Here is a 15,849-nt window from a genome sequence, read left to right as displayed (position 1 = left end):
ATGAGACAAACATTACTAACAAACACTATCGAACCGAAATCAGCCGTTTCCCCGTGTAGCAGTGTACATAAAATATGCCATAGTTAAAAACACAACTTGTACACAAACAAACTTTGATCCTATTTAAACAATCAGTGGCACAAGGTTAATGTGGCCTTATAATGTCTTTCTTCAGTCGGGACTACATAAAAAATTTGTCTGAATATCCAAACACGTAGCAAGAAGAGAGTTTAAATTGAAAATGAAGATATTTATGCTGGGCACCATATGACGGCTGTTTGTTTTGCCCATTTACTTTTTAACAATTTAATTTCATTACAACTGTGTGTGTTTGTCTTAAATAAATCAATGTTAGTTACTTAGAGATCTGCTTAAATGATGTGATTATTATGTGTAAATAACATGATAAACAGATTATAAAGATCCTTTAACAGCTGATAAAACACTTAACCCTATCCTATATTAGTATTGTTAAGGGGTAAAATGAGATCTTATGGTACGAGGTTTTGCAATATTAAAACATCACAACATTTCTCATCTAAAGGATATCTGCCTTGTTAAGCAGCTGAAGTCAGCATAACTTTGTCTGGCTAAATTAGATTTAAAGAAGCTTTTTTTGTGGAAGCTTTTAACCCTTATTTACTGAAGGAAAAATGATACAATTAATGTAAATTAATTGTAAATTTATTTCCACTCATATCATGATTTTAATTAAGTGTTTGATTGTGAGGCATTAAAAATCACAAAATGCAATGGGTCCACCAGACCCAGAAACATTGGCTGAGTAAAAACAATATGAACACCACACAAAGGTTAAAGCACCTAATAGAAAACAGTATATACCTGAATGTATTTTACACTTCTCATAGATTTTTCAAAACAACGTTTACATTTTAGGACTAGAGACATGACACTGTAGGTATATGTGATACAAGTTAATTATTTTTTTAGGAATTTAAACTCAATTTGACTGAATTATGAATAACAGAAGGTTTAAAACAAAATGTTTGATTACAAAAGTATTGGCACAAAATGAATTCATATTTTTCCAAAAAAATGTGGTCTCATTTTGTTTTTGTGAAGATAATCTCATCTTTCATGTGACATTACAACCATAGTTGTTGTTTTATCAAAATCCAAATGCCTGATTCTCTTTCCTGGCATTTTAAAATCAAATAAAAATTTATTGAACTACTAAAATAATGTAGGATGAAGTCATAATGCATGGTTATGATAATATCAAAATAGGCAGTCAACCTAAACCTTGCTTTATCCACACCCTAATCCCAGTTCTAAAATGTGGCATCCTAATAACTCAGGTTCTGAGGATACTGTGTCCTAATAATACCTTTGAACAACCCTTGAACACCAAATTACATAACATCATTTAAATGTATGCATGTTCACTAACTTTGAGCAAACAAATCTCCCCCTTGCTCAAATCCAAGCACATTGTTCTCTCTCTTGTGGCTGTTTGAATTTTTGTTGTTTTTTGTTTGCCCTGCACCCCACAATGGCCGCCAGCTTCACAATCAGCCAGCGCATCAATATTCTGTGCCAGTCCGACAGCTTTACTCCTTATTCAATACAACCCCTGGCACCAATAAATTCAACCAGACAAACAGAATGCACTGATTAAATAGTGCAGATTTAAAACAAACTGTAAGAAACTAGAAAAAAAAATTTAAAAAAGAGAAAAAGAAAATTATCCAAAGACAAAATGAAAGGGGCAATTGTGTTTTAAACTAAATTCATCTAAACTAAAGAAATGTAATAAACCATACATTTTCAAGCTATTTAATAATACTTAATATTATCTGATGTAATGTTCTTGAGCATTTGGACAGTTAATAAAGTTAAAGTGGCTAATGAGATTTATTGTTCTCACCTTGATGTCAAAACTATAAATAAAGGTGGCTTATGTGGTGCACTCACCCTCAGAAATAGGATATATCAATGCTCTGAGTGGAATAACACAGAAAATAAAAAAGTTACTTTTGTTACATTCACAACACTCTTCTCATCATCTCAGACACAACTTTAGCTTTATTTTTATTTTCTCTTTATTTATTAGATTACATTTGTATTTGTGTTTTATAGCACTGCTGCTTGCTTGAATTTCCCACAGGATCAATAAAGAATCCAAACTAAAAAAAGGTCAATGTTTACAACTACAATGCTTATTGTGTTTATGCACCATACTGCACTTTGAATTATTCATTTATATATTTTTATTGAACACCTTTGTGTTTTTTGTATTTACAGTGTAGCACTGGAGAGTCATTTCTGATTTAACAGTTCTTCATCATAATAATTAGAGCACAGCTTTTCTAATTCCTTATTCTGTTAATGTGAGCCTTTGTTAATTAGTTTGGCGGACAGAGAATAATTAATAGATGTTCATGTTATTTAATATTTTAAAAGGATATATTTTAAAACGTTAGAGAATGGCCCAGAAAAAACATAAAAGACCTCTGAGCAGCCGTTTACTGTATTTCAACAACTAGAGGATTTTTTCTTTTTCTCACTGGTACGTATGTTTGTGAATTCACAACAAGCCCTTTGCTGTGCTGCTCGGCTCAGCCTTCAATCGGCGCTCCGCCTATAAAACATTGATGCCTCGTTTTTCTACCAGACAATAATCAGCGCTGCACAAAGCCAGAATCAAACGAGGGCAGAATGTATTCTGAAGACTCAAGCATGGGGAACATTTTGTTTACTCTGTTTCACATGACCAAACAACTGCCTCATGAATTAAACTGATTGTTTGTTAAAGGCCAAAAAAAAAATAAAAAATCTACCACACTCTAGAGGATCTGGAGTGGCATAAAGGCATAAAATCTCAAATTTAAATAAAGTGTGACTGATTTTTCAGTTGACACAGGACCGAAAGGTCAGTCCTTCAAGAAAGAAGTCAGAAGCGTTTACCTTCATGTGTCGTCGCCTCCGTCTGAAGCGCAGCAGCTCCTTGTGCTGGCGGGCAATAAAGTTCACAGCGGCATATTCCAACAAGGCCGAAAAGACAAACAGCAAACAGACGGCCATCCAGATATCAATGGCTTTCACATAGGACACCTGCAGGTAGTTGAAAAAAAAAAATCATCACATAGACTGAATCCCAATAAATAAACAGACCCTGTTGCATAATTTGTAGTTTTGGAGGTCTTCCTTTTTTGTGTTTTTTTTTGTTGATCACTACCTGGTTTTTTCACATTAAATAGTGAACCTGGACTGACAGGGACTAAATGAAGTCTGCCTGGATCCTTCTGTAATTACTTTACATCCTGTCCTGTCATTATTTCTCTTTATCTCTACACTTATTACTTTGTGAAGCCTGAATCAAAGCGAGAGAAAACACAATCAGCTGTATAAAATTTTAATAAAATATGACTTTGGATCTTTCACACACACACATACACACATACACACACAAACACCCCCCCCCCCCCCCCACCACACACACACACACACAGACTATAAGTTCACCTTGCAACACTGATAGGAAAACCTGTATCTTTGAACAGCAGTGTAACGCCTTGCTTTGATAATCATTCAGGCATAAAGAGGCAACATAAAGGGAAACAGGTCATTCTTACACAACTTACACAACACTTTGTGATACTCCAAAGTCTCCAAGTAACTTGTCAAAGTGGATGACTTTACAAAAGTGTTGAAAAAAACATGTATTGGTTTTATTCAGAAAACTTAAAATTGGTCACTATAGGGTATTTCAGTTGAATAGCAATCCAAAATGTGACCAAATCACCATAGACATGGTTCACCAGATAAAAAAAAATCAATACAGTTTTTAACCTTAAGGTTTGAACCTAGCAGTAATATTTAAAAGTATTTTCAGACTAGGGTAAGTTTTTCAGTATTTTATAAATCTTGAGTAATGCTGGACTGCAAAGCATCAAATCATTGTCAACAGTATTTTTTGTTTCCTTCAAATGCCACCTTCAGAGGCTGCACATCTGCAAAATACATTGAGCCAGATCACGACAGCATTAAAGGACACCCAGATTTCCAGCATAACCATCTTGAAATGCACTGGTTGGTGGGTCACATAAAGGTGGATTCTTGTGGCATTATTGGACTCAAAGGTTGACTATCCCCCACATCCTCTTGGTCCTCGGTGAAAAGATTGATTGGGCTTTGTCCTCACTGATGAGAGTATTGGTTCAGTCTGTTGTGGTGAAGGAGCTGAGCTAAACATACAATCCCTCAGTTTACTGGTCCATCTTCCACCATTACCTGTGGCCATGATACACATGTGTAAGTATGTGCAGAACTAAGTGTGTAAAGCAACATCCTGTAGCACAACTTTAAAAAGTGACACCAAAACAAAACAGAGAAGACCCCCAACTATCACTAAACTTTGCTATTTGGGAACATTTAGGTTTCTCATGCTGCTACAGAGAAGAAAAAAAGGTGGACCGAACCAGAACTTTATGTTAGCCTATGCATCTTTCAACAGCAGTAAGGTACAATAGCTCAGTCTGTACCTAACTGAATTACTCACCTGAAACAACGTCAAACCAAATGTAAACATGACAGGTACTGGAGAAAAGTCACCTGACATTCATATTGGCTACCTGTAGCATCCACTCAGCCCAAACTCTGTTCTTCGAATGAGATGCAAGTCGGAGTAATCCCCTTTGATGCGAGAGGACTTCCCAGCAGCTGTGCATGCTGCTTTTAGGTACAGCTGGTAAACTAGGTTGTCAAAATATCAAAACAACCCTAAAATGATTAATTGTGTTGTATCAAATATGGGCATAGTCTTATATAAAAATTATTCCACATTAACATTAACCGTTTTCAAGTGGTTTTATTGTTGCATAATCTGTCTATCCAGACATTAGCTATGCTTGCTTATGCTACTTTATTCAGTGTAAAACATCCAACCGAATCTCCAGTTAGCTCTAGACTTTTTAATATTTAGAACAAAATAAAATAAAATTTATTTCAGAAATTCATGAAGGCTATTTGTTTACTGCTGACTAGTAAAGTAAAAAGAAAACATTTTAGTATTTATTTTCCTTGATTGATCGAAACCGTGAGTTTAAAACCTGAACACATACTAATTCCTGAGTTTTGTGTACCGTTACACCCCTAATGGATCCTGACTGAAAAAACGCAATTCTGCATACCAGTTGCTAAAATGAGATCTTGCATTAGAACCACTGACCTACTGCATGAAAAAGGAGCCAGCTGAAGCAATTCAGCCACTGAATTCTTCTGGAAGTTCTTATCTTTGGAGGTTTCCCAGTCATGTCACCCTGGGAAGAGACCCAGAGATACACTTTGTGGAATTTTGTGGAGGATCTACAGATCCTTGCTGACCTGGGAACGCCTTGGAATCCCTCATGAGAAACGGGATAGTGTAGCTGGGGAGAAGGATGTCTGGAGTCCTTCCTGGATCTATCACATTCGTGACCAAACCTCAGATAAGCAGAACACAGCAGGTTCATGGATGAACATCAGCAGCTGTTTGGTTAAATCCTCAAAGAGAACACTGCCAACCCATCCTGTGAATGTTCTTTATGTCCACTTCCATTTCGCACCAACCTGACATGATGCAGAATGATGTGTAGGTGTGTTTGATATCAGTCACCCTGATTTGCCCACAAGTGTGTGACTGAGTTGCATGTAAGCTCAGCTGTGGAACGTGATTATTGTTATGACAGCTGAACTGCAGAGGAATCACGGTTCACTTGTTCAGTTTTCAGAGCGCACGGAGCTCCAAATGTAAACAAACTGAGCGAGTGTGTTTGGATTACAGCTTCCCACGAATCCGACAAGCTCATTTTGCTGCACTTTCATTTGAAAAGATCAGTGGGTTTTAATTTTTTTTGCCCTTGACTGTACCTTACTAAGTCAAAATGCCTTTTCTGCCATTTCCCCTTAATTTCATTTAAACTGAATCCATGCATCTTTAAGGGTCTGAATGAGTTTAGACATTTGTCTGATTTCACCTTGGGCAGGGAGGCTCTGGAGCCAGAGCTCTGCGTGGTCATGGTCAGCACGGTGGTGATTCCCAGACCAACGCGGGCAGGCGCTGCATCCATGTTAATCCAGAAGGAGACCCAGGACAGGATGACAATGAGCAGCGATGGGATGTACATCTGGATCAGGTAGTAACCCATCTGACGTTCCAGGTGGAAACGAGCTTCGATGCAAGTAAATTTACCTGAGAGAGAATAACATAGGTTATTTAGTTTAAGTTTGTAACCTCAAAAGTTATCAGTCTTTGGGAAAAGATCCAAGTTCAAAGTATGGTCCAGAGGCCATTTTGGGCCCTGAAAGGGTTTTGTGGGCCCCCAAACAATTCATGAATGGTACAAATTGTGCATGCCAGCACAGATGAATACTTTAAACTTTTTAGGGCGAGATGTCCTCTAACAAATAAAAAAATTCTTAAAATGGAAAATGTTAAGAACAACACAAAATATTTATCCTATATTACCCATGTCAACTGATTTTCATTCTAAACCACAAGCACACATTAAAAGCAGACTTGCTTGCACCATTGATAAAATGTGGAGTCACTAATATCCCATTCTTGCTGGGATACCGGTGGACATTGAAGGACCTTATTTTAATAAGGAAAATCTGCAAGATCCTTTTAATGTTTCAGATCTACAATGATTTAGAAGGGAAACAACTTGACAATTGTGGCCCAAGAGACAAAAAGTTTGGACAGCACTGTCTTTTTAAGAGACTAACCCTGAGTCAGACACTGAAGTAAGTTGCTTCCTTTTAATTCATTGTTTTCATTTGGCCCTACAATTACAGCCCTCTTTTGAGATGTCCAGGCAAAGAGCAGGTTAGAGCATACAGTGCAGAAGCAGTTGGTAATCAGGACAGAACGCCTGGAAGCAATTTAATCCACTGGAACGTTTCACCGTGCACCAGGTGTCTTCAACAACAAGAAACATTATAAGATAGATATAAGAGAAACTCAGAAAATCTAGAAAATTATCCTACTCAGTTGCACATTCTTTAACCCTAAGTATACCGTTTGTAGTATTTTGTAAATATGTTGCAAATTTGCCCATAATGTGCAGTATCTTATTCTTATATATGTTATTATATATTACTTTGTGTGAATTTGCATGCGAGCTGCACGGTGGCGCAGTTGGTAGCACTGTTGCCTTGCAGCAAGAAGGTCCTGGGTTCGATTCCTGGCTGGGGGTCTTTCTGCATGGAGTTTGCATGTTCTCCCCATGCATGTGTGGGTTCTCACCGGGTACTCTGGCTTCCTCCCACAGTCCAAAGACATGCCAGTTAGGTTAATTGGTCACTCTAAATTGCCCTTAGGTGTGTGAATGAGTGTGTGCATGGTTGTTTGTGTGTTGCCCTGCGATGGACTGGCGACCTGTCCAGGGTGTACCCCGCCTCTCGCCCATAGACTGCTGGAGATAGGCACCAGCTCCCCCGTGACTCACTATGGAATAAGCGGTAGAAAATGACTGACTGACTGAATTTGCATGCTTCCATTTGCTTGTCACTTTGCTGCTAATACACCCGAATTTCCCCACTGTGTGACAATAAAGGATATTTCTATTTCTATTGTCTTTGTGATTCTGTAAACCCTTTTTTACCCCGATCATTGACAGATTAGAGTACCACCTCTATATCACGACATCCACTCTGGTCAGCTGATCATCATTCACATGCTGTAACCCATTGAAGGCCAAATATATCTTAGAGCCAGAAAACAAAAGAATACATCTTTTAGTTTGGTCTTCAAAGCGTAAAAGTAATTCAACCTGGAAAGACTCACAAAGAGAAGACAGGGATGCAATTAGAAAAGTTTATTAGTGCATGTTAATATCTTTGGCGCTCAGACCCCAGTAGAAGACGTGAATGCTGAGAATGACATGGGCTTGAATGAACATCTTAGGGTTAGATTTAAGGTGTCTTCCCCCCCAAAAAAAAGTGAAATGAGAAAGGAAGGGAAGTTATTGAGGTTTAAAAGGATTAAGTTAGGGTTGAGGTTAGGGGGTTAGGGTTAGGGTTAGACTGAAGATCTAAGAAAGAAAATAATTAATTAACGATGATGCCTGTAGAGGAGAAAAATGAGGCGGAGACTGAGAAGAATAGGCGTGAAGATAGAACGGATCTGCACCTAAAGGATGTCGGGGGATGAGGATCTAGGAGGATTAAAAAGATTAAATCAGCAAACTGAGTAGAAAGAAGAGACAGATCTGAAAGGCCAGCCACCACCAGTTAATGCAGGAAGCTCATACCTAAGAACTGGGAGATCGTTGAACAGCTAGCACAGAGTAGAAGTCTGGCGACTGTGGTTGAAGAAGGCCAACGGCTGAGTTAAACGCTTGGGTTGCTGCTGTATAGCCGCTCCAATTCTATGGAGGTGACTTGAGACCCGACTAGGAGGCGGGTTGTACTAGTCTAAAGACGCCTCAAACTTAAAGACGATGGGGCAGACATGGGGCTCCTTCTAGAGAGAGAAGAAGGGCATGCTGGGCGGGCTAAGTTTGCAATGTTTTAAGAGTGGATTCAAGCATGCTTGAGATGGGCAGAACGGGCCATCGAGGCGAACAATAGAGATAAAACATGGGCCTTTCCCTTTGGTATGTTAGGGTTGAGTTTGAAATTATCAGGATAGAACTTGAGGTCTGAGGCTCACTTGAGGCTACATTTCTAGATGGAACCAAGAAATTGATAGGGGAAGTAAATTCACCTGACCTGAGAAGCCCGTAGAAGGCTTGAACATCGTAGGGTTGAGTTTAGAAATGTCCTCCCCCAAAAATGCCAAGACAAGACTGAGCTGAAAGATATACGAATGAAGGGGAAGAAGGGAGATGAGAAGAGTGGATGAAGTGATCCTGACAGGTGCAGAAGAGGAAGGATGAGAAACTGGCTAAGGGGTGAGGGAAAAGGAAACATAAGAAGATGAGTGTAAGCGGTAAGCAGTGCCTAACACATGGAGGAGAAAGGGCGAAGCTGACTGAGCTCGGAGAGGAAATGGTACAACCTGATTGGTGTGGAGGATGTAGAATCAGCTGAGCCTGACGAGGAGAACAGAGAGTGAGACCTGTCAAGCCTGGCAAGGCATGGAGGGGATATGAGACGAACTTGACTAAGTATAGAGGGTGCGGACCTGAGTGAGCCTGACACGGAGTAGAGGGAAAAATAATGAAAGCCTACTAGGTAAGAGGATGAGAACGTACAGGATGAGGCAAGCAGAAGATGAGACTGGACAAGCCTGACAAGGCGTGGAGGGGAAATGATGTAATCCTGATATGGTGTGGATGCCTGACTGTAACTGACAAGGTAGCAAGTGAGGGATCGGCTTGTATGAAGGATCGCGAGAAGGTAAAGAAAAAGCTGCGCCTGACATACACTGAAAGATTTTAATTAAAAGTTCTGAGTTGTACTTGTTACTCTTACCTTATAAGAATTTAATGAAAAGTTATTGTTTCTTCCATATCTCTGACTCTCTGAGGGGCTCACCGAGGGGTAGATGCACAACACTGTTAGCAGCTACTAAATGTGCAAACCTAATTTTGCAAGTGCCACCATTCTAAAAGACACAGAGATAGATCTGCTCAACTGAGCAAATATGGCTTCCTACAATGTCGCAGATTCCCAACATAAATGAGATGTTAGAGTTAAAACCTGCCAATAATATGAATATGAATGAGGAATTCAGCCAGACAGAATAACTAATCAATCTCAAATCAGTTTGTCTTATGCGGATTGAGTGGAGAAAATAATATTTGCAAAAGCTGATGGTTATATCTTCACACTACTAAAGCCTTGCATTATAAGTGACTCTTCAGTCACACTAAGAGCTTTGTGTGGAGATCGAACCTGAGGAACTCTGAAAGCTGTATGAACCAAAGTCCAAACTGGTTTGCTGTGTGAGCCAACAATGAGTGAACCCTTAAATTAGACACTCTCTTGTCCAGTTCCTTAGATTTGGACTGAGAAAACTGACTGTCCAAGCGGTCCTACAACTTAAATATCTCCAACTGTTGTTGGAGTAGAACTCCAAAATATAAACATGAAGCCCTTCTTTAAACTAATAAAAGAGCAGCAAACTACGATGAGTGTTAAAGATTTAATCATCTTGTTGACAACGTGAACGGTGATTTCTTATTCTGGAGAGTAAATTAATGCTCCTCCCCAGCAGAATCTAAGTGGGACGTAGAATGTGTGGTAGCATAGAATCTGCCTGAGCGAAAAAGAGAAATGAGAAACACTGAATGCCTGAATGTAGCTGAAGGTTGAGAAAGGGACGGAAAACAAAATAGAGTGATGCATCTCACCTAGAGGCAAGCTAGGCCGGACGTTAGCGAGGTGAACGCCTGGTGGGAGGGGCTGAGGAGCGGGCTGGGTGCCAGTAGAGCGGAGAAGAGGAAGCTGACGTAGCCAAGTTGGAGGCAAACTCCGGAGATGGTGAGTGAGATGAATGGAACGCTGGTGAGAATCCATGGACGATATGCATGAAGCGGAGAAGATTGAAGGATGACTGGAGTAGAAGAAGATGTTGAAGCTTGAGGTGCGGGAGGATCGGTTTGAGAGACGAGGATCAGAGGAAAAGCTGCATGCAGAAAACAGGCAGGAATGTGCAGCAGGAGCCAGGATGGAGGAGATCAACCTTGGCGACACTTGGCAGGAGGATTTTAGGGCAGTTCTGGATGAGGTGGAAGGTGGAGGAGGTGGAAGGAGAGAATCATGCTGCAGCAGGAGCGCGGAGAGCTGAGCGAGGCGGGATAAATCCAGATCGGAGTCGGGAGACATGCAGCACAATCTGGACTGGGAGAATGGACGCCAAAGCGGGAGGCCAGGCGAGTGGTTCTGTGAGCTAGAAAGGAGGAAGGAGGGCGAAGATCCGTTGCAAACAACGCGAGGAGCGGCCAGATCGTCAGACTGAAGTTGAACATGACGTGGGTGAACATAAAAGTTCAGCTGCAGAACGGAGGGTTCCATGGATAAAGATCTTTTAAAGCGGAGCCTTGAAGGATGATTGGCCGGGGAGAAATGCAGACTTGACGCTGATTGGTGGAGCAGAGCCGCATGGAGGAGTAATTAGACGAAGCTGGAGGTAATGGTGAGTTTTCCATGTTGAATTTTCGTTCAAACTCCATTTCACAACACTTTTCTAAAACAAAAAAGGCATTTTGAGCCAGTGGTGATTGCTCTAAGACTGCAAGGGAAGCTCAGCTTCCCCTAAAATGTCAAAAAATAAGTGATCAAATATATACTGTTGTGTGTTATGTCATTTACTAAATATGCGTTACAACGCGCTCAACGTTTGTTCAGAATCAGCTTCTTATCACAGGTAACGACGCGGCTTTCTTCTCACTCATTCCCGCAGCTTCACAGTGCTTTAAACAGTGAGTTCAATAGCGAAGCAAAAATGCTGGCCTTTGTCCCGCCCATCGGACGCTCAGCGTCTCTGGGGGTCTATGGGGCAGTGGGCTGGCCTCATCTGGCCCGGACGCTCAGCTTCTGCATGGTTGGATGATCTGTCTAAGGCTGAATCCCTTTTTGATTGACAACGAAATGAGCGAATCAGCGAATCAGCGAATCAGCGATCTTGAAATTGAGCTTCCCCTCCTTGAAGGACCAGCATCCGCCACTGGTTTGAGCCACACCCACAAAAGAAGGCACCACCATCTATAGATGATGACGTAAAGTCTGTTACAACAGCCTCTGGAAATCTCTCAAGTTAATCTCAGAATGGATTTCTTGACAATGGATTTCTTGACAAAAACATTTTTTTAAATTGGAATATATATTTCAACCATTGCAGCCATTAAAAGATCATTATAAATGTTCACTAAAGCAGTCTCAATGAAGTGCTTCTTTAGAAAGGCAGTCTTTAAATGACCACAAATCTTTAACCTGCAGAACCAAGATCTGAGCTGGGTTTCAAAAAACATTTTCTTGTAATTTACCAAAACAGCTTAGATACAGAAAAATAGGTAGAAATCGAGCCAGTATCAAGATTAGGATTCTTTAGGACAGTGGTCACCTCAAAATATGTGGTTTTGTTTTGTAGAATAGCCTTAAACAGCCAGCTTACAATATTTAATTTCTAAAATAACAACTATACCTCTACAGACAAAACATATTTTATGACTTGGCTACTGACAATGAAACCTAGACCAATATGTGTGATTCCTAATCCATTTAGTGATAATAGTTACTTTAAGACATAAAAAGAAATCCTGTAAGATTCTTAAAATCTGTTGTTTTTTACTCCAAATATATCTATTAATTAAAATTCCAATAATGACTTACCATATTTTTTCTCTACTCCTTTTGTTTTAAACACATGTTCAGCTTTAATAAAACAATTATTTATTTTGCTATTATTTTTAAATGACAGTTCACAATATTTACACAATCATATTCCTATTAATGGGGCCAATAATTTAGTTTCATTAGGTTTGCTGTTTTACAGAATGAACGCCTCATTTGGAAAAGATGCAGTTTGCAGAGAATAACACAGCAAAGCTAATATCAAGAAAATGAAATTACTGGTCTGTCACCTCTTGACTTTGATGAATAGTTCTTTTAGAATGGAGGCTATAGAGGTAGAGTGAATTGTTTCAGCACAAACAAAGGTGTTTTATGTCTTTGTGCTGCAGATTGCCACAGGCACTCCTAGTCCTGAGGCTCTGAGGGTTAAAGAAGTGGTTGATGCTTGTGCTCACAGCATTTTGTTGTCTCAGTGCTCATAGGGAACAAAGTCAGGAATTTCACCTCCTTCTAAACCTCCGTTTCTTCAGAAGCCTTAGAGTTTTGACCCAAAATACACTGAGTAAAGATTCCTCTTCAGCTACCAAAACTACAAAGTGTTGTGTAACAGATAGTGCAGCCCAAAGAGCTCTGATCTAAACAACATGAAGTCAGTATGGGATCACATACCGGAACAGATATTCTGAAAGGGAAACAGAAGAACTATGAGAAATGCTACCAAGCAGCTGTAAAGCTTTGCAATTTTTATTTATTTTTTTGGTTACTGCTCTCTGTCTGAATGCAACTGATTTCCTGAATGTATTATAATTGAAAACATCCTCTCTATAATTTTACCACCTATAAACTTCTTTCTAGAGTCAGCCAAAAATAGGAGACTAATTTTTGGCCAGAGAAAGATTAAAAAAATTAATATTAAAGCAAATCAGTTTTGACAATCAGCAGCAAGAATTTTGCCAGAGGTACTATTTGCGTACTATCTGTGGCGTATTTCTGTGGGTTGGTTTAGATGAAAACATTTCTGAAAAACCTCACGTGTTCACGATATTATTTTTAAAAACAATGTAGGGGAGATATTTTTTTTAAACACCATGCTACGTGTGTACAAGGCCTAAGATTAACACAAATTTGTTTAATAAAATTTAGGAATGTCATGAAGACCGATGTTAATTAAAATGTGTTTAAAGTCAAAAACTAGGAACTATAAAGTACTATGGCACTACTCTCCATTTAGGGCCTGATCTTCAAAGATCCCAAATAGCGGGTGCTAATTTGCGTGTACTATAAATAAATTGCACATGCAATAAGTGGATGTGTTGTGTGCGGTTTTCAAAGATTACGCATGCAATGGATAGCAGGCGTAAAACAGGTGGAGACCGCCCTATTTAAATGAGGAAATTGCATGTGCTACTGGCTGGAACAGGAGGGGAAGCAAACAGATCCTCTCCAGTGCTGCTAGAAATATGCAGGGATTGTTACGCTGCAGCATTATAAATCTTCCAGTTGCTTATTTTTTAATTCTGTTCCGTTCGGCCCATGCTTTTCTGAACTGTTACAGTTAGTTAACTTTTGTTGTGCAACTCACAACAGGTCTGTCATCTGCCCTGACAAGATTATTTCTCATATCTTGCTCGACATAACTCGCAACAAATTGGCCAATCAATATTAACAATATAAAAGACAAATATGTCTGTTAATTAATATGTCTTCTTTGATCTTTTAATTATTTTCCGTTGTTTTTTTGTGAGTATATGTTTGAAGAGTCCGGAGTTTATCATAAACAGCCACAATATTTCAGCCTGAACGTAATATTAGCAACATAAAAATAGATTGTTGTAGGAGTTGGCAATCTTTATGTTATAGCTTTGCTAATTTTGAAACATAGCATCACATAACTGTCCTGCAAAAAAGTGAAATTGAACATTTATGTACGTAAAAATAAATTATTTTCCAACGATTTTATTAAATTTGTTTTGTTTGTAATGCCAATATTGTAGTGATATACAACGTGTTTGATCATTTAAATAGTTTTTTGGTGACACAAAATAATTTTTAACTGCATAAACAAAACCCTCCCCTGGCATATGTTTACATTTAAACAACGTAATCAAACTGATCCAGCTCCGATTGCCCTGCAATGACACACTGTCAATACAGCAATGTGTTTTGTTTAGTGAAACGGTTATAGCATATGCTGTCTTTGTCAACACATGGACAAGCTGCCTTAAAATGGCGATGTTTCACCTGCTAATAAGGGATTTCAGCATTCAGTTTGCAAATGAAGGATTTAATCTGCCTTATAATGTATTTAGTTCTTTCCTATTAATTATATTATAAACAACAAAAGCACAGTGGGTCTTTTGCATGTTGTGTGATTACAAGCTGTTTGCGTTTGATCAGTTATGTGCGCATTTTGCCATGATCAGGTTTGCGCATGTTCAGCAGATGATCACTGGCAGCGATGTTACGCTGGAATAATGTTGAATGAAGTGTTGCAAGGAGTTTTACCATAGGAGAAATATCAAGGCTTTTGTTTGTGATTGGCTTCAAATCAGAGCTTACATAATTCTACATAGAAAACCTCTAGTCTCATCTATTTTTAATGTGTTTTATTTTTGCCAACACAAATCTGTTGGCACATGTACAGAAGATTCTCTCTCCCTGTCATCTGTCATTCTATCTTTGCCTCCTTCTGGCCAAAGTGACAGCAGACATTTTTGCATCCCATTTAACACTTGCAATTCAAACGTGCTAAATCCACACGCAAAACTTGCGCCCGCAAACCGTTTCAGGCTTTGAAAATCGCATTGCTTATGGTAGGGTATGGTATTTACGTATCCTCCTATGAATTTGCGCGATTGGGACATTATTATATGTGGTTTTGGATGCAGTTTGGATGCGGTTTCGTACACACAAACCTTTTCAAGATCAGGCCCTCAGTCCTTTATGTTGCAAGCAACTAAAAACATACTTTTGCTGTGAGGGAAAAACGTCAAGAAGCAAAAGTAAGTGTAATGAATAACTTGAAGACACGGAAAAGTAAAACAAAGTCAATTCAGCAATTCTGAGAGGAACAGCAGGTCAAATCTTATACCTTTTAAGTTGTTTTTATAATTTAAATATATGACCTAACAATACTTACAAAAAATGATTTAGGCTTAACTAAAAACACAGGGTACTTAATAACTTAAACCAGTACACAGCCAGCATATCCAGCAGGTTAGACTTTCCAGGGGTGTTAAAAAACTTATACAGTAAAAAAAAAAAAAAAAAACTTAAACAGATTTTAAACATTGCTTTCCAGGCATTTACACCTTATATATGTAAGTACTGTCTAATACATAATGTTGTTTTATTTTCTTAGAAGCATTCTGTCTTTCGTGAAAGTCAAAATCCTTTGATTATTTTTGTATTATTTATTTCCTGTGGTTTAATTGTCTTAATTGTGTTTTAGATAACATTTAAATGACAGAACCTGTCAGCTACAGCTTTTTTAAGACAAAGTAGATGTTTCACAGTTGAACAATATGCATAAAGAACCTCTGCAATGATATTTTAATAAAACCTATACTGGATCAGACTTATTTACATTGGAGTGCTGTTGCATAG

The 15,849-nt window shown here is 38.8% G+C and overlaps 1 protein-coding gene across 5 annotated transcripts in view; it reads right to left on the bottom strand.

Moving 5' to 3' along the window:
- The window catches only part of glra1 (glycine receptor, alpha 1), a 172,013-nt gene that overhangs the window by 21,946 nt on the left and 134,218 nt on the right, over window positions 1-15,849 (bottom strand). For all 5 annotated transcript variants that reach the window (XM_047353665.1, XM_047353667.1, XM_047353666.1 and 2 more), the window contains 2 exons: window positions 5,979-6,193; window positions 2,929-3,075 (listed from right to left, as the gene is read on the bottom strand). In XM_047353665.1, the coding sequence (XP_047209621.1) occupies window positions 2,929-3,075; window positions 5,979-6,193 (362 nt within the window). The remainder of the gene's footprint in view (window positions 1-2,928; window positions 3,076-5,978; window positions 6,194-15,849) is intronic.

This window comes from Girardinichthys multiradiatus, chromosome 23 (assembly GCF_021462225.1).
Source record: "Girardinichthys multiradiatus isolate DD_20200921_A chromosome 23, DD_fGirMul_XY1, whole genome shotgun sequence".
Taxonomy (NCBI): Eukaryota; Metazoa; Chordata; class Actinopteri; order Cyprinodontiformes; family Goodeidae; genus Girardinichthys; species Girardinichthys multiradiatus.
The sequence above is the reverse complement of the archived record's forward strand: the minus strand, read 5'-3'. Positions and strand labels throughout refer to the sequence as shown.